The sequence below is a fragment of the Phytophthora cinnamomi genome, assembly GCF_018691715.1.
Source record: "Phytophthora cinnamomi strain GKB4 chromosome Unknown Contig76, whole genome shotgun sequence".
Lineage (NCBI taxonomy): Eukaryota > Oomycota > Peronosporomycetes > Peronosporales > Peronosporaceae > Phytophthora > Phytophthora cinnamomi.
In genome coordinates this window covers 345514-367623 of record NW_027151009.1, presented here as the reverse complement: position 1 = coordinate 367623, position 22110 = coordinate 345514, and the positions used below count along the sequence as shown (strand labels likewise).

At 56.9% G+C, this 22110-nt stretch overlaps 7 protein-coding genes across 9 annotated transcripts; 3 read left to right on the top strand and 4 right to left on the bottom strand.

The window, feature by feature from the left end:
* Positions 1 to 1309: 1309 nt before the first annotated feature.
* IUM83_17905 (uncharacterized protein) lies at positions 1310 to 1726 on the top strand (the record flags this gene model as incomplete). Its single annotated transcript, XM_067942875.1, has 1 exon — positions 1310 to 1726. One exon carries the CDS (start codon positions 1310 to 1312, stop codon positions 1724 to 1726), a length of 417 nt encoding a protein of 138 aa, XP_067785796.1.
* Positions 1727 to 2398: 672 nt separating this feature from the next.
* On the bottom strand, positions 2399 to 3694 carry IUM83_17904 (uncharacterized protein; the record flags this gene model as incomplete). Its single annotated transcript, XM_067942874.1, has 1 exon — positions 2399 to 3694. One exon carries the CDS (start codon positions 3692 to 3694, stop codon positions 2399 to 2401), a length of 1296 nt encoding a protein of 431 aa, XP_067785797.1.
* Positions 3695 to 6160: 2466 nt separating this feature from the next.
* IUM83_17903 (TKL protein kinase) lies at positions 6161 to 7567 on the top strand (the record flags this gene model as incomplete). The annotated part of the gene is made up of 1 exon (XM_067942873.1): positions 6161 to 7567. One exon carries the CDS (start codon positions 6161 to 6163, stop codon positions 7565 to 7567), a length of 1407 nt encoding a protein of 468 aa, XP_067785736.1.
* Positions 7568 to 7670: 103 nt separating this feature from the next.
* IUM83_17902 lies at positions 7671 to 10385 on the bottom strand (the record flags this gene model as incomplete). 3 transcript variants are annotated; one of them, XM_067942871.1, is made up of 3 exons in its annotated part: positions 7671 to 7921; positions 7998 to 8500; positions 9232 to 10385. In XM_067942871.1, 3 exons carry the CDS (start codon positions 10383 to 10385, stop codon positions 7671 to 7673), a joined length of 1908 nt encoding a protein of 635 aa, XP_067785799.1. The 3 variants fall into 3 exon arrangements, with proteins under 3 accessions (XP_067785799.1, XP_067785798.1, XP_067785800.1); XM_067942872.1 differs by lacking the exon at positions 9232 to 10385 and having other exon boundaries at positions 7998 to 8778; XM_067942870.1 differs by lacking the exons at positions 7671 to 7921; positions 7998 to 8500 and having other exon boundaries at positions 8931 to 10385.
* An 820-nt stretch (positions 10386 to 11205) lies between these two features.
* Positions 11206 to 11514, bottom strand: IUM83_17901 (uncharacterized protein; the record flags this gene model as incomplete). The annotated part of the gene is made up of 1 exon (XM_067942869.1): positions 11206 to 11514. One exon carries the CDS (start codon positions 11512 to 11514, stop codon positions 11206 to 11208), a length of 309 nt encoding a protein of 102 aa, XP_067785737.1.
* A 4345-nt stretch (positions 11515 to 15859) lies between these two features.
* Positions 15860 to 16387, bottom strand: IUM83_17900 (Secreted RxLR effector peptide protein; the record flags this gene model as incomplete). Its single annotated transcript, XM_067942868.1, has 1 exon — positions 15860 to 16387. One exon carries the CDS (start codon positions 16385 to 16387, stop codon positions 15860 to 15862), a length of 528 nt encoding a protein of 175 aa, XP_067785738.1.
* Positions 16388 to 18942: 2555 nt separating this feature from the next.
* On the top strand, positions 18943 to 22044 carry IUM83_17899 (AGC protein kinase; the record flags this gene model as incomplete). The annotated part of the gene is made up of 1 exon (XM_067942867.1): positions 18943 to 22044. The coding sequence occupies one exon, from the start codon at positions 18943 to 18945 to the stop codon at positions 22042 to 22044; it is 3102 nt and encodes a 1033-aa protein (XP_067785748.1).
* Between the last annotated feature and the right edge of the window lie 66 nt (positions 22045 to 22110).

Genomic DNA, 22110 nt, shown 5'->3' with positions numbered 1-22110 from the left:
AGCCACTCCAGCAGTTCCTCTCCGCCCGGTTGGTTACGGACGACGCGCGCCACGCCGCGCACGAACTTCAGCACGATCTCGTTGCACGCCGACATGACGGCGCTGACGAACGTGCCGACCTCGAGGGCCACGCGTAGGTGGCGTACGCGACGCTGCCCCAGCCAGGAAGGATTGCACCATATTGGTGACCCAGATGAAGCGCAGGTCCGTGAAGCGCTACACAATTGGCGCCATGCGCACCGGGAAGCTACAACAGAAGCGCAGCACGGACTCGAATGGCGGGTCGGCGCCGAGCATGAACTTGCGGAAGAACTCGCTGTCACTCAGGATCTCCTGGGTGGCGTCGTACTCCGGGTGTACGATCTCGTACTCGCTCTCCGAGTCGCTGCTCTCTGCCGTGCACTGCCAAGGAGAACAAAGGTGAGCTGCTGCCGTACTTGCCTTGCGTGTCCCAGGTTGGTTGACGCTTGGACATGCATGGGGTTGATTGACGGTTCCTCAGGTGCCAGCCGACACTGCCTACTTGGCGTTCTCGCGGATAAGGGCCTCCACCTTCTCGAACTTGGAGCTCACATACGATCGCCGTCCTTGTACACACGGAAGGCGGGGAAGGTGTCAACGTCAATCTCCTTGCAGAAGTTCTCCAGCTCCTCGGTGCTCACGTTTAGGAACTTCACGGCCAGGCACTCGTTCTCCGTCAGCTGCGCCACCTTGGGGGCCACCATCTTGCAGCCGCACCACGGCGTCGAGAACTGCACGGTGGCTAGCTGCTTCTCGCCGATGGCGGCGTTGAACTCCTCGGGGGTCTTAATCTTGGTCGGCATGGTCGGGGGTGGGTTGCTGGCGCAGGGATACATGTACATCAGCTTCAAAGGTGGCGGAGGTCCGTGTGGCGATGAGGCCAGTATTCGGGAAGCTACTGTGTTATACGGGGCTGCCAGTGATCCGGTTTGATGTATAAAAATGGTAAAAAAAAATCATAACAATGAAATAAAAAAATTTGCTATTTTTATTTCGAAAAAATCCTTCCATTTTTTTTTTTTCCATCCTGGCCTGAGGAGACCGAGCAGCTGAGCGAGCCGATCGCCACCACGCGCCGAGACATCAAGATCACTAAGAATGGGATCTACACGGCGATCGAGCCACCCGCGATCGTGAAAGAGCCCGCCACTCTCGAATCTGCGCCGAGAAGAGCAAGCACCCTCACCCTCAGCATCCAAGCAGCTACCCGCAACCGAAGAGCCGAGCCGCCGACGACCGCGATCGAGGAGAGAACCGCCAGACTTCGTCGTCCAAGCCGCTCGCCAATATGGGAAGTGTGCTTGCGTCATTGGTGCCCGGTTCGGCCACGCCCGCGCTCGAAGACGTCGACCTTGGTCGTGGCGCTGGCACGTACACGGCCCAAGGAGAGTGGGTCTTAAGGAGCGACCCAAGGAGAGAATCTCGTTTGACTCCCACGCAGATGGACATGCTCGCGCAGCAGGACGAGCGCCGTTTGCCGGAAGCGGAGCGGAGGCGGGCCATCAACCTTGCGCCTCAACAACGAGTTCCCGACTGGAATTCGGAGATGCTGCTTTGGTTCGTCCAGTACGGAGTCTTGGGCAAACTCGGCAGCGAGACGATTGCAGACACGACGAACCTCAACAGGGGCACGATTAATACACGGGCCTCCGTGGCGCGAAGGGTGCTCAAGATGCACAGGGAGCGCCGCGAGGGAAGAAGCTAGGACAGAGGTGTAATGGTTTGTATTAACAAAAATGTAATCAGTTGAGCTCCTCGTCTAATATGCTCTCGGTCCCATCAGAGTCAGAGGTACGCTCTGCGTCGACATCGAACCTCAGAGACGAGTGGAGGAGCTCGCACTCATCTGCAAAATCGTTTTCTACTCTAAGCTCTATCGGTGGGTAGTGAGTGTCGACAAGCAGGTCGGCGAGCTGAAGCAGAACTTGATCCAGCTCGAACGGACCGCATACGCGAAAACGCGTGTTGACGCAGCGATACGCTACGTTGCGCGTCGCCGCTTGCTGCAACCCGGGAGCTAGAGTTAGTTCGTCGTGAGTGACAAGCGAATAACCAAGCACAATCAATTCGCAAATGTACATTTGCGCGCTTTCCGACCGCGACGAACCGATCGCGGAAAGCATTCCAGGTCACCAGCTAATGGTAATCAAGTTGATCAGCATCTGTAGTTCCGCTTTGCTAGTCGCGCGCCGTGTTCAAGGTCTGGTGAAGGTCTGACTCACTTTAATGATAAAATCTTTGGTCACGGGCACGTGCAGAAGCAACAATGGTGGACGATGCAAGGCTATAATATTGCTCCCTGAATTATGGGGGTGGACAGCTATTACAACTAAAAATTCCTAATCTGCAGCGCAAGTTCTTCGCTTGCGTCCTAAGCTTACTGGTTTTGCAGTGCCGCGAGCTCTTCCTGGAGACCCATGACGTACTTTGCCATCTCGTCGCGCGACGTGCACGACTTGAGGATCATGTTGCGCAGCGCCTGACGCGCCGAGTCCACCTTCGGGTCCTCCGCGGCGGTGAAGAGCGGGTGTCGAGTCATGGAGGGCATCGTGTCCATGGGGAAGCCCGGCGAGCCACTCAGCACTCTCGCCAGGTGGTCCGAGCTCTGGCCCTGAGCGGATGCGAACTCCGCGTGCAGGAGCTTCTTGTTGCGTGGGGAGGTCGAGGCCGTCGAGCTCGAGTACGAGGACACGGCGACGCTGGTGGGCGACACGGGGCGGCGCATACACAGCAGATCGGCGTTCTGCTTGGCGGTCGGCGTGCCGTGCGCGCCGGGCGACGCCGGGGCCTGCTGCGTCTCCGCGTCCGCCAAGCTGGCACGCAGTCCAACGCGCTTGCTGCCTCCGGCACGGATGTGCACGAGGACGTACTCGCCCTGTTCCCCCGTGCCCGCCTCGTCGGCGAGCATGACGGCGTGCATGCGGAATACCTTCTTCTTGGCGGCGACATCGGTGGCGCGGCTGTAGCACGTGGCCGTGATGTAGCGCACGATGGGCTGCTTCTTGGGCAAGCCCGTGACGAAGCTCATCTTGCGCCACTCGAAGTCCTTGCTCGACTCCTTCTTGCCGGCCTTGCCCGCGGGCTTCTTGGCCGTGGGGGTCACAGTGGGCGTGGTCTCGCCCGCCGACTTTTTCTTGCGCGGGAAGCCGAACGAGCCCTTGCCCAGCAGCCGCGAGCACTTGAGGAAGTACATGCAGGACACAGGCTGGCTGTAGATGAACTCCGGGTGCAGCGGCACGCCGCGCGGATCCACGCCGAGGTCGTAGACCGGGATCTTGAGCTCGCTCTTGGGCACCGAGAAGATGTCGAAGTACTGCTTGGCCGAGGGCCACGGCGTCTTGTCCTCCACCTCGATCTCCTCCTCCTGCTGCTGCTGCTGTTGGCTCTGCTGCTGCTGCTGCTCCTGCTCCGCCGAGGACGCGCGCGACAGCACGTCCAGCAGCGCGTCGGCGGCGACGCCCTCGTTGCGCTGCTTCTGCGCGGCCAGCAGCTCGGCCAGACCAGGCAGCACCATGAGGCGCGGCGCCTTCTCGGGCGAGCCGCGCGCAGGGAAGGCGAAGGGCGACTCGCCGCCGCTCTCGGGCGTGCGCGGCCGCTTACGGCGGATCAGCTGGAACTCGGGCGCACGCGCGGCGCCCTCCTCGTCGCTCGAGCGGTGCACCAGGTGCTCCATCGCTCGCTCACTATATAATACTAGTAACTCACTCCCTCGCTTATCTCTCGGGCGGCAACTCGCGTAATGAAATGCTGCGCCAGGGCCGTCGCGTGAGACTCATCGTTCGGACACGGAGTAAACTCGCCTGCATACGAAATCCCATATGCGGACCGGGCGCTGGGGAATTCCCGTGTTTTCAGTCGCATATCCGGGGCGCACTGCGCGCGAGGATCCTCTAGCATTCAGTATGACGGTCAGACAATCCCGGGCGAGTTTAGTCCGCGAGACCAGGTCCATCCCGGACCTGAATGCGTCTCCGATACAAAAACCAAGTGAGCCCGCGCCGATATGCGGTTCGCAGTCTCAGCCAGGTGGTCGCCACGCGCTGTGTGCAATTCCGAGCAATCTCGCACTGCAGTTTGCAGAGCCCGGCCCGCAGCACATCGTGCGTCAGGTTCCGTGGTTGCCGTTGGCCCGACATCGTTTGAGGGTGGCGGCCATTTCGCCAGTCTCACCTGCGTCTGTGCAGGCGGACACCCCGCGTGTGCTTATGTCCGGCTGGAACGCGCGATTTGGCTCTGTATACTGGTGCTGTGCTGTACACCTTCGACTTGTTGTGAACTCGCGAAAACGTAGATGAGCGCCGTCTGTAGGTATCAAGTGTGGAAGGTTCAACCACAAGTTGCCTTTCAAGCGCGACACGCTGGATCGGGTGGTGGCGAGCGCTCAGTTTCATAGAGCGGTTCGTCAATCGGAGGCCACGACCGGATGACTCGCGTGTTGTAGGTCATCCTATCAACGTGAATGCGCGCCGCCGTTCGCATTCACGCAGCATCGGATGGCCGGCAGCGCCGCGCGGAGCCGGCTCTGCTCGCGCTCGGGGTTTTGGGTGGCGCAGGGGCATCTCGCTGCTGGGCCGGTGGCCATGTTGCGCGCAGAGCTCCTCGCCATGGCGAGGATGTCGCACCGACGAGTTGTTGGTGTAATGGCGCGCCCCCATTACGCCGCGCTGCCAGCAGTGCCGCCCCGCGCGCCACGCCGTACGTCTATCAACTGGATGGGAGGGAACACGTCGCCGGCTCGGCGGTGCACTCATCCGTCAGCGTCGCCGTCGTGCGCTGCGACGCTGCATGTTGTAGACGGAAGGCGGGACACTTCAACGAAGCGATTCTTGGCACGGATTTCCTGCGCGGCAGAAATCCCAGTGCGGACTTCTGGCGCTGCACTTGTCGCTGGGGACATGGATCAGCGTTGAATCCGGTTGGTGCATGCCCATTTCACCAGGCGCAGGCGGCGTCGAGGTGGTTGTCCGCTGGTGCCATGCGCCGCGGGAAATTATGTCCGGCGTCTACACAATGTGCGGTGAGTCTCCAATGCGCTAGCTGAGCTCGTACATCGCGTAGCCCAGGAGTCCGGTGCTGCAGTGTTGCTTCCGAGACGCGGCGACTCGCAAAATCCATTCGTCGACAGCAAGTCGATCGCCGTGTTCGGCAACCCCGTGTTTCTCTCATGGGATGCGACTTGTCCAAAGCCTCATTTTGGCTTTGAAGTTCACAAGCCGCATGCCCCGCGGCGAGCCAGGAAGGAGGGCTCAAGTCTTGAGCCAACGTATATTGAAGCAACTAAGTTACAGCGGAATGTAGCAAAACATGTGACGATGCGGAGCACAGTTGCACCCGCAGCGGCGATTACCATGTTGGCGTATCGGACGTTCCGGCGCTTCGTCAATGGTCCTCCTCCTGGCTGAAGCTGCTTCAGCTTTGCCGCTCGAACTCCGCACTGCAGTGCCGGCATGAACAGACTGTCGTTGTCTATACATGTGGGCACACGGGCATCCGCCATGCCGGTTCCCGGCCTATCCGGGTTTTGCTGCTGTCTGTCGGCGGCCAAGCACGCGCGCTCGGATGGGAGGCTCGGGCCTTGCGTTCATGTTCCCCACGGCGCCAAATAGAGCGCCAACCTGGCAGCCGCGGGCTCCGCGCACCTGCATTAGGTAGGCCCATGGGGTTACCGTATCAGCTTGATGTCCATGAGTCAACGCCGCAGGTTTACCGCCCGTGGCCAGAGGGAAACCGTAAATGCGCGTCAGGCTGGGCCAGCTGGTGCTCCCGCCGCGTTTGGGGTCAATGGCCTCGCCCCATACAAATCGAGGCGCTATGCCCGGCAGAGACGTCGGCCGCATTGCCCTTGCCCTCGCTGCTACTGAATCGCCTTTAGCGGCGAGCGAGCGAGCGAGCGTCGCATTCGCGTGTTCGCTCTAGGAGACGAGGACTTATTTTCCGCCTGACGAGCACTACGCGGTAGTAGAGACCCCCCCCCACCTCACGTTCCGATCTCCCCAGTGAGATATCTCGCCTTGGCCCCAAATGAGCTCTTCCAGGTCGTCGTCAATCGTGGACAAGAGCAGTTCGTCATCGCACTCGACGACGTTAATCATCGCCCTCGCTGTGGCGGGGTGCTGCTGCTCGCGCTCGGGGTTGGTGGATGTATCGGCGCCGAGGACACAAGCGGCTCAACGGACCCCGAGACAGCCACAGCCAGAGCACCGAGTACGTGGACTGCGTACTGGCGCCCGACCTCATGGCGATCGTCGCCGACGGCTGTCGACGCTCGTCCGGCACTTCGGCCTTCGGCGGCAGGTGGTTCCAGCACTTGCCGCGCATTTCGAGCGTGCCGTCCATGGAGATCTTCGACCACCTCAGCACCGGAGGCGGCCGGCCTTCCACCAGCGGTGCCACGACAGCCGTCACGGGGTCGTCACCCGTGGCCAGCGGCTCGCAGCATCACTGGCTGGAGAAGTGCGACTCGGGTGACGAGCTGGCCTGCAACGCGATGATGCTAGAGCAGAACCGGTTGCCGCCACAATGTGTCGTCGACGGCGAGCTGCTGCATGAAGGCAGCTTCACTTTGACTTTCCGAGCCACTCTGAGGATTGAGGGCCAAGCTCATCGCCAAGTGGTCGTGAGACGACTGCTTCCGGAGCTTTCGGAGCAGCAGACCTATCGCCAGGCTTTCATGGCCGACATTTCGCTCAGTGCTTCGCTCCTGCACCCACGCATCGTGGCGTTCGTGGGCTTCTTCGACCCCACACAGTGTGTGTACGACCTGGACTCGCCTTCCTCGCCTTCTGAGATGGTTAGACAGGCTTCGCAACCGTCCGCAGTGACCGAGTACATGCCTAATGGAGACCTGCGCACGCTACTGACGTTGCGACCGCGCAATGTACACGACTTCGGCTGGTTTCATTCAATATCGGTACCGAAAACTAAAGCTCACCTCGCGCTGGACGTGGTGGATGCACTGGTGTATCTGCACTCCCGACCAGCAGGTGTAAACTCGTCGTTGCACCCTCCACAGCTCAAGGCTCAGCGAGTGTTGTTGTCCGAATCGGGTGATGCCAAGCTCTGCGCTTTTGGTGTTCGACGAGCTGTAGGCACCCAGGCCATGTACTCGAAAGGGGATTTCTCAGTTGCATGGTTGGCCCCAGAGCTGCTGCGCGGTGAACCTAGAAGCGAACAGTCCGACGTCTATGCGCTCGGTGTGCTTCTTACGGAGCTCGACACGTGTGAGCTGCCGTTTGCATCGGGTGTGGACATGGATGACGGTATGGATGAGCAAAGCCAACTTGCGTTGCTCGTGAGCTCAGGTTCCATTCGTCCGACACTGTCGATGGACTGCCCCGTGCAGATTCAGGAACTCGTGATGCGCTGCCTCAGCTTTTCGCCGAGTCAACGTCCGCCTGCAATCGAAGTGCAGCACACGCTACGCAAGCTCATCAACGGCACCAGTATTTGTGCGTCGTCCCTAGCTTCGCTCCCGTCCAACGTATCATCTCTTCGCAGCACACCTGGACCTGGCACAACAACACTAAACACGTTGTTCACACCTTGATGAAGATTTGTGGTAGTGACGTGAGTAGAAGCTATTAATCTCTGTAAGAATTAATGACCCAGTACACTATTTGATCCCCACCTTCGTGTTTTGCTTCCTTTTGTTAGCACTTGACAGGCTGGGCAGCAATATCCCAGAACGGTATGAGGTCCAGTCGAGCATCATCGAGGCGGCACACCACCGGTTTATCGCTAACGGCAGCGTAACCATCCCGTTGGCGAAGAGGGAAGAGCACCACTCGATAGTTCCACAGGTGGTACACTCGATGTAGCACCGCCGTGTTCATGATGACATCCCAGGCATCGAACGTCAGCAGGAATTGTCCACCAAATACAACGTAGCCCAGTCTCACAACTGTTAACCGCCAGCATTGCGGGGAACCCATTCGCCAAACTGGAGTCGATGTATTTCCCGGTGAGACGAAATATACACGCCGATCCATCTGACCCGGGCACAGCGTAGCGAGCAAAAGGTGCGTTGTCCCAGAAAGGCATCACTAGCACCGGTAACGAGTCCTCGATCAAATACACCGTATCACTGCTGCTGCCTGCTGCCTTCTCGCCGTCCACGACGACCCGCAACGCATCTCTGGTGACATGGTAGCCCAGCTCGTTATCGCAGGTGTCCAATATCATGTCCAGTGTAGTGGACATGAGAGAGCACGTGCCCATATAGGTGGCATAAGTAGCGTCGCTCAGCGTAGCCCCCTCATGGCGTACAACCCGGTAGCCTTGCGCCTGTGTCGACGCTGGAATGGATGTGACACCCGTCGTACCAAGCACATCGTTGAGCAGCACAGGCTTGTAGTAGCGCCCCTCGAGGACGCAAGCTAATACTCGATCGGTGATCGGCTTATGGTTGGTGCCAGTGATTTCGCTCATTCCCCCCGCCACAGGGTGACTCCCGTAGATGGCACCACCCTTGGAAGTGACGCTGTTCCAAAAGAGACCCAGGAACTGCGAGAGTACCAGTACCGAGATGAAGATACAGGTTGTCCAGTGATACAGCGCAAGCGCGATCTGTCGTCCTGTCGGGTGTGGCACAGAACCCTGCTTCTTGCTCGCACGCAGCGCTTCAGCTTCTGGGACACAACCATCTTCCTTCTCTACATCTGTGGCATCCGGAGGCCACTTGGGCAAAAGATTCCGTTCGGGCGATGAATTGACACGGTGCAGCCCGGTGTTGTCTTCGTTGCTGCCTGGACTTCCCATCTCGGCAAGCTGCAGCGCGGTTGTTTCACTTTGGGTTACAGTGTCGGCGCGATGGAGACGACGAAATACCCGGAATAACTACGAGCAGCCTGTCAAGGTTGCTGTCATACCATCCTCGACAACATTGTTATGTGCCCCCCACGCTTTCGACTTCAACCTATTGGGGTCTCAGGGTGCGCATATCCACAGACCCGTCGAATTGTCGCGACTTGTTCAGCTGAAACTCGAGCCTTCCCAGTCATCCCAGCTTGCTTGGCAGCCAAACAGAGTTGTAAATGCAGCGTCTCGGTGGTATGGTAGCAGTCAGGTAGCCCGCACCGTGCCCAAATATCCAACAATATTTCAGCAGCGTTGACAACGCGGACCCAGTCGCCTGCAGTCCGTGCAAGCTGCATCTCTGTGGTGTAGAAAGCGAATTGAGTTTCATCACTGCACTTGAAAATATTATCATACCCTTTTAGTCGAGCAATCCGTTGCTTCACGTCGCGATCTTTCGCGTTCACAAGTATCATTAGTTGCTCCATCAGCTGCTTTTCCTTGTCTTCCTCCTCATCTTCGTTTGCTGCACTCTGTTTCTTCCCGGATACCGCCGCCTCATTCGTGCAGCGTCCGCATATGCAGTCGAAGCCGAACCCAGCCGCAAGCAGTGAGTGGCGTCGCTTTCTCGTCTGCAGCAGATCAACGTAGGCGCACTCTACGGCACACCCTCGTGGAATTTCAGCAATAGCGTGGAAAGCAAGCGTTCTTGTTCGCGGATCGAAACTGGGAGCAACATTGGGCAGGCACGAGTGATTCAATGCCATGGCTGCCTCGGGAAATACTCCCGTGCCCACACACGTGACTCCGTCGAGGTAAAGTGGGTGCGCGTCGCAGCGAACGCGCTCCAATGTAAGCTGCACGTGCTTCGGGTCCACAACTCGCCCTGTCATTTCGACAATAACAGCCACGGCACTCCTCACCTCCTTCTCTTCATCAGCATCTCGACGGCGGTGAACAGCCAACAGCTCCAGTGCCCGTGGGTTCCGCACGAACTCCTCCATGCTCAGCACCGCCAGCGCCAACCTCACTGTCTCGACATCCCCCACTCCTGCACGCTCCCCTCGCCGCTTCAACTCCCGCAGTGCCGGGCACTGGAAGTCGTGCAACGCCGCGTCTGCAGCCAGACACTCGCGGGAGCAGTACCTCGCGAACTCGCAGTCTCCGCACTGAAGCGCCTTCTTGCGCAGCGCTGCGAAGCACCAGTGGCACCGACGAGGGGCCAAACTCTGGCGAACAACCACAGCGAACGCAGAAGCTTGGAACGCCCGCTCTCCCGGTCGAATGCACTGCTTGGCGACAGTGAAGCGGCCCACGGAGCCACCTTTCGAGCTCCAGAGCTCGACGCGAGGGTTGTCAACCTCGAATTTCGAGTCGTGGGGGCCGCGACCCAATGCCGCGTTGGCATCGGGTGATGCAGGGTGGACCACAGCTACGTGGCGCTGCGGAATCCACTGCGAGTGGAGCTTGTTCGGCTGCTGAGCGGCGTTGGGGGCGGTGGAGAGGGGCCCAGAGGACGTGCACTTCCAGGCAACATAACTCAGCCCCGCGTGCGAGTTGACGCGCAACATTTGGGCGTGTAGTAGACGAGATGGAGGAGGTGGAGTGAGGCAAGTGGTGCCTGGAGGCGGGTGCTGCGCACGGCAGCATGAAGGCAGTGAGACGCCCGTCACTAGCACGTGAACGTTGGGGTGCATGTAGTCGGCGGTCATGGATGGATACAGTATGGTCATCACAGACTCTTTACACACGGTTACCGAGCATAAAACGAAATGACAAAAACAGTTGTAGAGCACAACCGAGTAGTAAAGCAGGATCGACAGTACTATTTCTTATACTACAATAACCAGTGTTCCGATCCGCCATGTTTTACTACTACTACTACTACTACTACTACTACTACTACTACTACTACAGTAACCAGTAACTCACTGCAAGGCGCCAAAGTACTATTGAGTTATTGCTGGGGCCCAGAGGCAGATGCAGCCCTCCATTAAGACAAACACCCTGGCGCTCAATCTGGACTCACAATGGCCCCCTCTCCGCGCGCCCCGCTTCATTTGCCGTGCCCACGTCGTCTTCTCCGCTCTATAGCGGGCATTGTTGCAAGATGTGGGGTTTACCAAGTCTCCGTATGCTAGATTGTATGCCTAGTCAGATCAACGTTGCTTGATTGGGAGCGCGATTATGACTGATTCAAGTCGTTGAAGGGATCAGCGTAACCTGACGCTCAAATGCCGCTGAAGTGGTGTTTCCTCTCACCCTGCAATTTAAGACCGCAACTCAAGCCTCTGTGTACCGAAGACGACGCCGACGTGATCTGGAGCGACTAAGTATATTAGGGTACTTACAAGATGTCCCCTAGCGTACCGCTAACCTGCTTCGCGGGTGTTAATTCTCCTTCGTCTCATCGTCCTCGGCGTTCGTCTCAGTACCCTCGTCCTCAATCTCAACGCCGCTCATCTGCTGCTCCAGCTCGCGCGTCCTTAGCTCGTCCATAGCCTCCACGAACCATTCGTAGCACCGGAGGATCGACACCATAGCTGCGCCCTCCGCGGTAATGTAGCTCCAGCCGGCAGCGGGCGCTTGGTTGCGGCTGTGGGACCAACAGAAGACCGACGGGAAGATTGCCTTCACGGTGCGCGGCGAGTTGGGATGACGCGCATGACAATTAACTGACTGAAGCTGGTTGACATTCATGTAATAGTTCCACGAGTGGCAACATGGAGGAGTCGGGTGACGAATCGGGGAATGACTCTGATTTTCAGAAGATCCCCTGAATTTTGGAATCCCAGATCGTACTTAGCTGGAAACTTCAGAGCCACCCTTTGCGGCTTAGTGCGATTCTATCTGGCCGAAATCTATTAGTCGTGAGAAGCCCTGTCGTTAGTGAAATCAGGATTGGGTGGGAATAGAGGATGAGAGGGACCAGACCTTGGACCGACTCTGGACCCGCTTGGACCGATTTTGGACCGGTTCATTTTCAAAATTGATCCAAGCCCGGTCCATCCATGAAGTGATCGAATGCTTAACAAGCGGGACTATAACTATGAAAATTAATAAAGAGGCTTGCGCGGTGTAGACCGGCTTGGACCAGTCGTGGACCGATTTTGGACCAGCATTTCGGTACGATACGCTACTACGAGACTTCCGTAAGCATATAACGGAAATTCCCGATTAATACCCTCTACCCAAATAGTACCCTCTCAGAGTAACCCGGTAGTAACCCTACAGTAACTCAACGCCTGGAAGGAGAGCGACAAGGTCGAGTACACTCGCTTCGGCAACCCGCGCATGCCGGCGGTGGCTGTGGTTTGTGAGTGGGTAAGGAAGGCATGGCGCGACACTGACAGCAACACTGTCATTAACTCAGTCTCTGCTGCTGGGTTTGCAGACAGCTACCTGGACTGGCACGTTGCGAAGCACGACGTGTATGGTGAGCAATTCTGTACAAGCTGGGAAGCCGCTGACGAGGACCACGAGGATATGGACGACTTTAACCTGGACGAGCTGCACGACGCTCTTGATGATGCTGCACTGATCGACGAGTAAGCTAAGGTAGCGATGTAACCTTTGGTAATACAGAGTAACCTTTCGAGATTTTGTGAGGGGTACTATTAAATAGTGCCCGGGGTATTATTCCGTAATTTCCGTTAGATCAGTTGTGCCTCCTCTTATTGAACCGATTTCTCTTCTAAAAAAAGTATAATAGGGAAGGAGAAATAGTGATTTTGAATATGGAAGAGAAATAGATAAATTTTCATCAGGCAAAACCGGTCCACGCATTTGAATCCGTGAATGACACAAACGGAGAGATACTCCAGGGGGTGCTACGTCAAGGGGAAGCACCGGTCCAACAGCCGGTCCATGGACCGATTGGACCGGCCTGACTAACAAAATCGGTCCATGCAATGAAGGATAACCCACAACTGATATAGGAGCTAACAGGGTGAAACGAAACGAGAGGACCAATATCCCGTGGACCGGTCCAGCAAAAATATCGGTCCAACCGCGACAAATGTTTTCATATCCAATCCTGATACATAAATAAATAGGATATAACTTGCCAAGAATATGCCATCCAAATGTGATCATGCGTATTACCACGCGAACAAAGAGCACCGCAAAGCACTTTTGACGTAGTATTATGAAGGGAATCGAGAAGCTCTCAACATCAATAATAGAGCTTATTACCACAACAACTGAGATGATATTATCGACAAGAGGGCTCAGGCCCACATAAATAAGCAGCAGACAAGAACAAGAAGCGTCAGCAGAAACCAAGGCAAGACGAGATCAAGCCCAAGCGTCGACGGGTGTCGGTGATTTACCTTCACGCGACGTGATTCGCGTGGTACGTACAGGAGCCTCGCTGGATGGTAGACGCACCGAAGAGACAACGGCCGAACGCGAGGCAGCTTGTCGCCTTGATCAAGCCGTTTGTCGCCGACGACTGACCGCAACGATCGAGTCGTTTTAAGACGTCTTCGGTGAGCCTCCTGATCGCTGATATCTAGTTAAGTGGACTGGTTCGCCACTACAGTTGAGCTGGGTCTGGGAGGAAGAACTGCGCGATTTTCCAGTATTGACTACTCAGATTGATTACTGGAAGGACCGCCACGGGATGAAAAAGGTCGTTTGGTCTCCCTGGAAGCAGTTCTTCATGGATCGCTACGCTCGTGACAATGCGTCGGATGCTAGTTTGTGCTTTATGAATTCGATTCGCACGATGTGCTACGACCTTGGCCTTCCTAACATAGTGACGCTGCCCATGTGGTATGATTTCGAGGTCCGGCATCCCCAAGTGGAGTACGGAGTCAAGCGCTCCGATGTGACACAGTTTTTCCGATTCTTGCAGCGGCCTGGTATCCCATTGGATTGTGACCGCTTGATGAAGAATGGAATCTCTGGACCCTTGGGCAATATGATGCAATTGGAAGACTGTGTTCGTACCCTACCCGAGGGCATGTACTTGGCCAGTGTCGGTGATTATACCGTGGGTCACTGTTTCGTGATTATTGCGTCTGGGCCGACGCATGTGTTGGATGGTTACGACGACGGCGAGACTCCACCATATGCCTTTACCTTATCTCCAACGACTTGTGGATTGACCAAGTGAAGTGGTTGCGCTTTGTCGACTTGGATTTGGATTTCCAATACCGTGACAAACAAAAAACGAAGACAAAGAAATTGGCGCAGAGAGGGAAGAGCAAGCAGCAAAAGTTGTAGGGGATGTAATTCGGGATACATTTAGGACTTTGATCCCCCCTTATTATTGTTCATCATCGTCTTCTCCTTTTCTTCCTGCATTTTGCTTCGAACTCAGCAATCATGTCTGGGATTTGATTCAAGTTTTCCACAGGCTCCCAGGTAGGCTTCTCTTGACCCACCCACACCACAAAGAATTGCGTACGTTGTTTATGTCGGCGCTTTCCGAGCAAACGCTTGACGATTTTGCCAACACTACCGTCAGCTAGGGTGGCTACATTTGGTCGCGATAAACGAGTTGAATCCTTGTAAGATTTTAGGGAACCCGTGTTAAAGAAAGGATATAGTTTGTTGCCGGCTTGAATATTCAGTTCATACGCATGATTGTGAATCTTGCGCATTATTGTGTATGGTCCAATCCATTTGGGACCGAACTCGGAGGAATTGAGCAATCCTGCGTGCTTCAGGTCCAAGTGCTGGGTACTTAAGTAGACCGGTCGTCGACCTCAACCACTTGTTCCACTCGATTTCTATCGTATACGTCTCTCATTCGCTCTTGAGCTTCGGCTAGAGCTTCGCGACATTGTAATAAAGTTGCTACTTGATGTTCATGAAATTCAGCACCACGTCGGTGTTTTGGAACGTTTCCAAGCTGTTCCGCTGTAGAGGATTCACCGGGATGTACCTCAAGTCAGCCTCGAAGGGTGCGAGCTTGGTACTTGAGTTGAGTTAATATCAAACTCTGCGTTGGCGAGATGAATCTCCCAATCATCATGTAACGAACCAACGTAACACCGAAGATACTCTTCAAGTGTCCGATTCATGCGTTCGGTTTGGTCGTCCCCTTGAGCGGCGTGTGCTACCGTCGTGCTCAGCATCGTACCGATAGACAAGAAGACGTACTGCTAAAACTTAGATACAAACTTCCGGTCGCGATCGGAAACAATGTTCGTAGGCATACCATGTAGTCTTCAAATGTGATCAATAAAAAGACGAGCGATTCCTTCAGCTGATGCAGTCTTCGTTGTAGTCACAAACCGACAGTGTTTTGTCCAAACGATCGACCACAACCCATATCAACTTCTCGCTTGGTGCGTGGTAAGTCCGTAACGAAGTCCATTGGTATAGAGCACCATCGCTCATCTGAAATCCTCAGTGGTTCCCGCAGCCCCGGCGGTTTGCTCAGACGAGGTTTGTTTCGTCTGGTTTGCACTTTCCAAGTCAGTTCAGACTCATTGAATTCTTAACACTCAAAGTGATATGCTTCTCGAACCAGAACGCAAACCTACCTTAACTGGAATCACCATCGGCGAGAACGACTTCGAGTGTTATCCATGCAACCAAGCATCTCAGTGATACACACAACGATGCGTTATGACTCGAATGTACTGTCAAAACACTCCTCAAGGGCTGATTCAGGAGTAACCTCGATAGATTCTTGGATCCCTCCGGGTCATTCGATTTCGCGTATTTGTGAATACTTACCATGGTTAGGTATCTTGATTTGTTATCGCTGATCCATCGCCAAGCGGTATCGAATCGCGATTGCTTAAATCATCTCCAACCTTCTCCGAAACGATCTTACTAAGTGCGAATTTGGCATCATACGGTGGGAGCTTGTTATAGCAACCGCAATGCAAAAACAGGAGACTTTCCAGGACTAACAACGAACCACGTCTTATCAAGCAGCTTCAGCAACTCATATTGTTTCTCATTGAGTTTGCCCTGAGGCTCAGCGGGCTCGTCCTTGGCCCCCTTCGTAGTTTCCTCCCTATTCTGTCTCTTAGCCGCATCGCGATAGTCAATAGCCTCACAGTCAAACATATCATCAGCGATATCAATGACTGTTTTTCTTAGCTGATGGCTTCTTCTTAGCGGACTTTTCCCCGCACATAGGCTTCTCATCGGTACACGCCTGACCTTCGAATGTAAGATCCTGCTCGGACGGGACTTGCTCGGGGCGCTGATCAAGGTGCTGTGAACACCAATCAGCCTTGCGGCTCGATTGGGCTCCCGATTTGGTCATTCCATTGCACATGGTTATGAGTACAGACAGCGAGATCCGCAGACCACGCAAGCAGAACGGATGCTCCGCCACTCGCTTCAGCTGATTCCAGGCGCCTGACGGCCGGTGCATCAGCGCAGAGCCCTTCATCATGGAGTAGTGCAGGACGATGTAAGCTGCGAGTACATCGACTGCTTGCAGACTCAAGTTGTACTTCGCGCTCTCCATCTTGTAGCATGTCACGAACAGCGAGTGTTGGACAGAGACGATCTTCTTCTGCGTCTCGGCTTCGAACGGCTTCAAGTCAGGCACCTTGACCTCGGCCTCCAAGTCGTACCCGCTGAGCGCCTTGCTGACCATGTGCTTGCTTGTGTTGAAGATGTAGTTGAATCCCTTGTTTGTCGACGACATGTTCCAGGCACCGCGGTAGAGGGCCCAGCGATGCGTGAGGCCACCACAACCGTTCACGTGCTGCTCACCACAGCGGCGAAACGAGTGCGACGTCAGCGGGGTTGCGACTCCAGCAGGGTGCACGACGCGGTCCAGCTGGCGGTTGGCGTGCGTGAAGATCGGCGGTACTGCATCGGCGGGATTTGGAGCAGTGACGACACGTGCAGGGGCTGCGCCAGGGCGCCAAACTTGTCGGGGTGGTTCAGCAAGACGACCAGCGGCGTCACCGGCGAGAGTGGCGGCTTCGACGGGGAACTTGGGCAGGTTGTCGATCATGGCGACGGACGGAACGGCCTGTGTGACAAGAGCCACAGCGATCGCATGCAGCGGGCACGTGATGAAGTCGGCGTCCGGGAACAGCGACAACCCCTGTTCCTCGGACGTCTTCACGCGGATGAGGCGCACGAAAAACACGCCCGCAGCGTCAACAGAGCGGTTCTGGTTGCGGACGAGCGACAGGTGAGAAGCTAGTCCAAACAGGTACCACAGCAGACACAGCAACGCAGCGTCTTGGTAGTCACTAGAGGAACATGCATTCTTATACAAATACATCATTTTTATCAAGTCGTTCTTTGAGCGTGTTGGCGCTTTGCTTACAGCCTTCCCATCTCGCTTCGTGAAGAAGCTCTCGAGCGTCTTCCCCATGCTAAGCAATTTTGCTTCGACAATGTGTCGTTGCGCAGGGAAGAGCTCAAAGAGCCACAACTTGTTTTGCCTATAGTAATGCATGGAGGTGTTCCGTGCAAATGTTTTACCATTTTTACCCTTATGAAATGCAAGATACATACCAAACATATCTAATACGGACGCAATACACTTACCCGTGTCATCCTTCTCAATTCATCGTTTGACATAGTGATATTCTACATTTTCAGTTCTTACAAAGGCTCTGAATGCCTTGAAGGCAGTCGCCCGAGCTCGTTTCGTGTTACCAGGCTTGAGCTCGTCTAAGCCCATCCTGCTCGGAGAGGTTGGATAGGATGCAAATATGCAAATGACATGCTCGTAACTAGAATTTTGTATTTACTTACACATATTTTTCGTGGCCCTCCGACCCGATATGCAGTGATGGTTGGCTTAGAGGACCTTACTCATTTGTCACATGCTGATTAGCTTATTATATTTGAGAGACGAGGTCTGATTTGCTAACGTTAGATAAAACATTTAATTGGCTGTAAATGTCCTATACAAAAATTAAGTAAGGTCGGATTAGTCGTCATATTCATCCGTAACTGCATCGAGAGCATCTCCGCCGCGCGGAAGTGACTCGCTTCAAACGAGTGGAGGGGAGCGTGACGAGCTTGCGTTTCAAAGAGCGATCCGAAACGGAGACCGTCCCACTCCATCCGAGTGGGACTCAATGTCGGTTCGATAATATCGAATAGTATTTGGTCTGCTTCGGCCGAGGCGTACCGCGACTCGCGGTCCGCAGTAAGGCGCTTTCCTATTGCAGCATGCAGAGCTCGCTGTCCTGGGCGAGGTGGTCGCTGCGGCTACCGCCCGCGCTCGATGCAAGACCCCAAGCTTAATTAGCGCTCCAGCCTCGCCGCACTCGGCAACTACGAGCGCGTAAGTACTCCAGTGGTCCATTTCTGATTCGCGATCCGATCCGAGGCGCTGTGCCAGGGAGGGCGGCATATTCGTCTGCACCCTTCATTGAACCGCCATCAATGCGGAAGCTAGGTGTGGCGACTGCAGCAGAGAAGCGAGCACGCCCTCACTGCAGCTTGTTGTCCTTCGCGACGGACCACGAACGAGTCGCTGTTCGCGACGCCCAGGTGGTTCGCCGCGCGTCAGGCGATTCGGTTCCAGACAGGCTGCAGCACTCGTCATGCCGGATGCGAAAGACGATCCTCGGGGCTGCAGCTGTAGGCTTGCATGCTCTGATTTCCTTCCGCCCTTGGGCGCCCAACACGGCATTCAACCGTCCCGTATGTATGCATCCGCTTGCACCGTGCATTGCAGTCGCAGAGCTTATTATAACAGCGCTTCAAGCTCTGGCAAATTTCGGATCAGCCCAACGCGGCAAAGCCGGTCGCCCAGAGACACACCCGATCCGATGCTGGCGCAGCAAACACGCCACAGCGGCGACAAGCTCACCAAGGCACGGAGGGCAATGAACGCCGCCACCATCGGGCCGGCGTTCTGTGCTTGCCCCCATCGATGTGCAGCAAAGCTGGCTCTTTTGTGCCTGATTACGGATCAGCCGGGTCTCCCTCCTCTCCAGCCAATACTATCCATCCTCGCAGGTCAACTCAAAACCGCAGCCTCTCCAGCCCGCAACTACCCCCACACTACACACACCATCTCCCCACGTCCTATCACATTCCACAGCTATCGCAACACAGAACTCGCGCTGAGAATCCTGCGCCGCGATAGGCCGAAAAGCTTCTCTCGACCCCTTCCCCTCCTCTCTCTTCCTGCCCAAGTTGCCCGCAGACCAAGTCTCGCTCCTTGACGCACACTTGCCTGGCATCGGGCGCCCTTCCTCCCTCCTTGCTGGCTCCGTCCGCGGCGTAAGGGACCCCCACACACAGCCACCCGACCGACCGGGGCGACTCCCCTCCGCAGCCATCACGCACACGCCCAACTCGCCCGCCGACGGCGCGCCCGGCGACCGCAGCGAGCCGCTCGCCATCCCGTCGTCGTCCTCCTCCTCCTCCTCGGCCAAGAAGCCGCGCTCGGGCAGCCTCGGCGGCTTCAGCGGCAGCTTCGGCAGCTTCGGCAACCTGCAGCTGGCCGGCCGCGGCAAGAAGAAGGACGCCATGCAGAGCAGCCCGCAGGTGGGGCCGCCGCCGCCTCCGCCGCGCACAGCCTCCAGCCGCCGCGGCAGCATCGGCCTGGCCAGCGGCGCCAGCGCCGAGGACTCGTGCCTGTTCGTGGACAACCTGATCCGCGGCGTGCAGCAGCGCCTGCGCTCCGAGCTGGGCTTCCGGGAGGTGGTGGTGGCCACGGGCGAGGAGGCCGTGGCCTCCGACACGGACTCGGGCCGCGCGCGGCCGCTGCTGGCCGGCTCGTTGCTGGGCAACGACGGCGAGTCCCCCAGCCAGGACCCGCAGCCCTGGGAGGCCACGGCCGCCAGCAGGCGCCAGCTGCTCTACGGCAAGGACGTGGACCGCAAGGGCAGCGACGCGTCGCTCTGCAGCGACTGCGCCAAGGGCACCGTGTACGTGTCGGACGGCTACGAGAAGAAGCAGCGGCTGCTGGTCATCGTGCCCTACCGCGAGGCCGGCATCTGGAGCCGCAGCATCTGCATGAACCAGTTCGACAGCGACAGCGACAGCGGCTCCATGATGTCGTACCTGAAGAAGGCGCTGAGCGAGAACTACGGCGTGGTGATCATGAACCCGGCGGCGCAGAGCTGCCACCCGCGCGCGCACGTCGAGAGCGCCTGGGACCAGCTCGTCGCGCCGCTGCTGAGCGAGGTCTTCGTCGTCGCCTTCTCGCGCGGCGCGCAGATGGTGCTGCACCTGCTCAACTACGACAACGGGCTCGGCGTCATGCAGGACCGCGTCAAGGCGCTCGCGCTCGTCGAGCCCTCCCACTACGTCAGCGACAGCGACACGTACTTCGCTCGCCGCATGCTCGCGCGACGCGCGGTGGCCTGGATCCTCAACTCGGACATCGACGTCGGCTGCAAGATCCCGCAGGGACACGCGCGCCACGGCTGCGTCTGCGTGTCGGCAGGCACGGTGCCGTCCAACGTGCTGGGCAGCAGCGGCGCGTACGCGCTGGAGATGGTCAAGAGCTCCGTGTTCGGATCCTTCGCCGCCCGATGCGGCGAGGCTGCCGGCATTACGGTGAACGCCAGCAAGATCAGCGCGTGTGGCATCTGCCACCGCAAGCTCACGATGCTGAACCGCCGCATCCCGTGCTCGTGGTGTGAGGTCAAGTACTGCAGCCGATGCTGCGAGGACAAGTTCGTGCCAGCGTTCGGCAGCTGGAGAGTCTGCTCTCTGTGCCAGTCGCTGCCGTGCTTGATCGACCCGCGGCGTAAGAACCGTAGTGCGAAGAACCACACGAGTCCGACGGCCGCTGGCCAGGAACGCTGCAGTGTCTTCATTCGGCCTACGGCCGATGATGACGACCCAGTGTGTCTCGGAGACTTCGAGATTGTCAAGCTGGTGGGCCGTGGTGCTTGCGGTCGCGTCAAACTGGTGCGTAAGAAGCACGGTTACGACGAAGGGGTGTTTTACGCTATGAAGGCCATCCGCAAGAAACTTGTGATCCAGCGCGGTCTGGTGGAGGCTACCAACGCTGAGCGGCGTATCCTGGATCGGATTAAACACCCGTACGTGGCTACGCTGTGCTACGCCTTCCAAACGGAGGCGAAGCTGTACCTGCTGTCGAAGTATTACCCCGGTGGCAACTTGCTGGACCAGATGCGTCTCGCACGGAGGTTCACTGAGGATCGCACACGATTGTACACTGCCGAAGTGGCGCTTGCTATCCGCCACTTGCACCAGAATGATATTATTTATCGCGACCTCAAGCTGGAAAACGTGCTGGTGGACTCGGACGGTCATGTGGCGCTTACGGACTTCGGTATGTCTAAGGAGAACATGCCGGACGAAGGCCGCACCACCACGTTCGTCGGCACGTACCAGATGATGGCGCCTGAGGTGTTCAGCGGCAAATCGTACTCGCGTGCTGTAGATTGGTGGGCTTTGGGAGTTATGGTGTATGAAATGATTGACGGCCGCACGCCGTTCAACGCCAAGACCAACCGTCTCATCAAGGAGCGCATCGTGAACGTGGACCTGAAGTTTTCGCCTCGATTCACGGAGGATGCGAAGGACTTCGTGTCGAAGCTGTTGACTAAGAACGAGGACGATCGATTGGGCTCGGGTGAGCACGGCTTCGAGCACATCAAGCACCATCCGTGGTTCAAGGATCTTAACTGGGACAGTGTGGAGCGTAAGGAGGCGCTTTTCGAGGGCCAGTATGCTCTCATGGAGAAGCACGCTAAGGAGTACCGCACCGAGGATATCTTCGAGACCTACATGAACACTGTGGAGGTCCCCATCGACACGCCAGCGTCGGTCAAGAGCTCGAACGACGAGCTGTTCAACGACTTTGCTTTCAACTACATGGACGGACCCGAGGAGGAGCAGCGCGACATTCCCGAGCCGGATGAGGAGGGCGACGGTGAGAACCCGTTGTCGCCGATGTCGGCCAGTGACAGCACGACCGAGCGATCGTCCAAGCCCCGACCGCTGACTTTGAAGGAGGACAAGATGCTGGACACGTTCCTTTCCACGACCGGATCGCACTTCGACCTCACGTTGCTGCGCCCGAATCAGGCGACGGACTTTGGCCAATCTGCCTGCTCATCGCTGAGCTCGGGGGGCACGGACGACGAGGCTGCTGAGCCCGTCGAGCAGGAGGACGATCTGCTGGCGGTGAAGAAAAAGAAGACCTCGGGCACGAAGAAGGTGCCGTCGAGCCCGACCACGCAGCCTGTGTCGCCCTCCAGCAACGCTGGCACTGACTCGTCCGCGACCGAGTTGACGAAGACCGGCAGCAACTCGACGGACGCAGAGGCGGAAGCGGCGAAGGCCTCGTAATTTGTTGTGGGTAAGTGAACCAAGCGAGCGACGACAAACGCGGTCAGGTGTGCACCGTCGACGAGG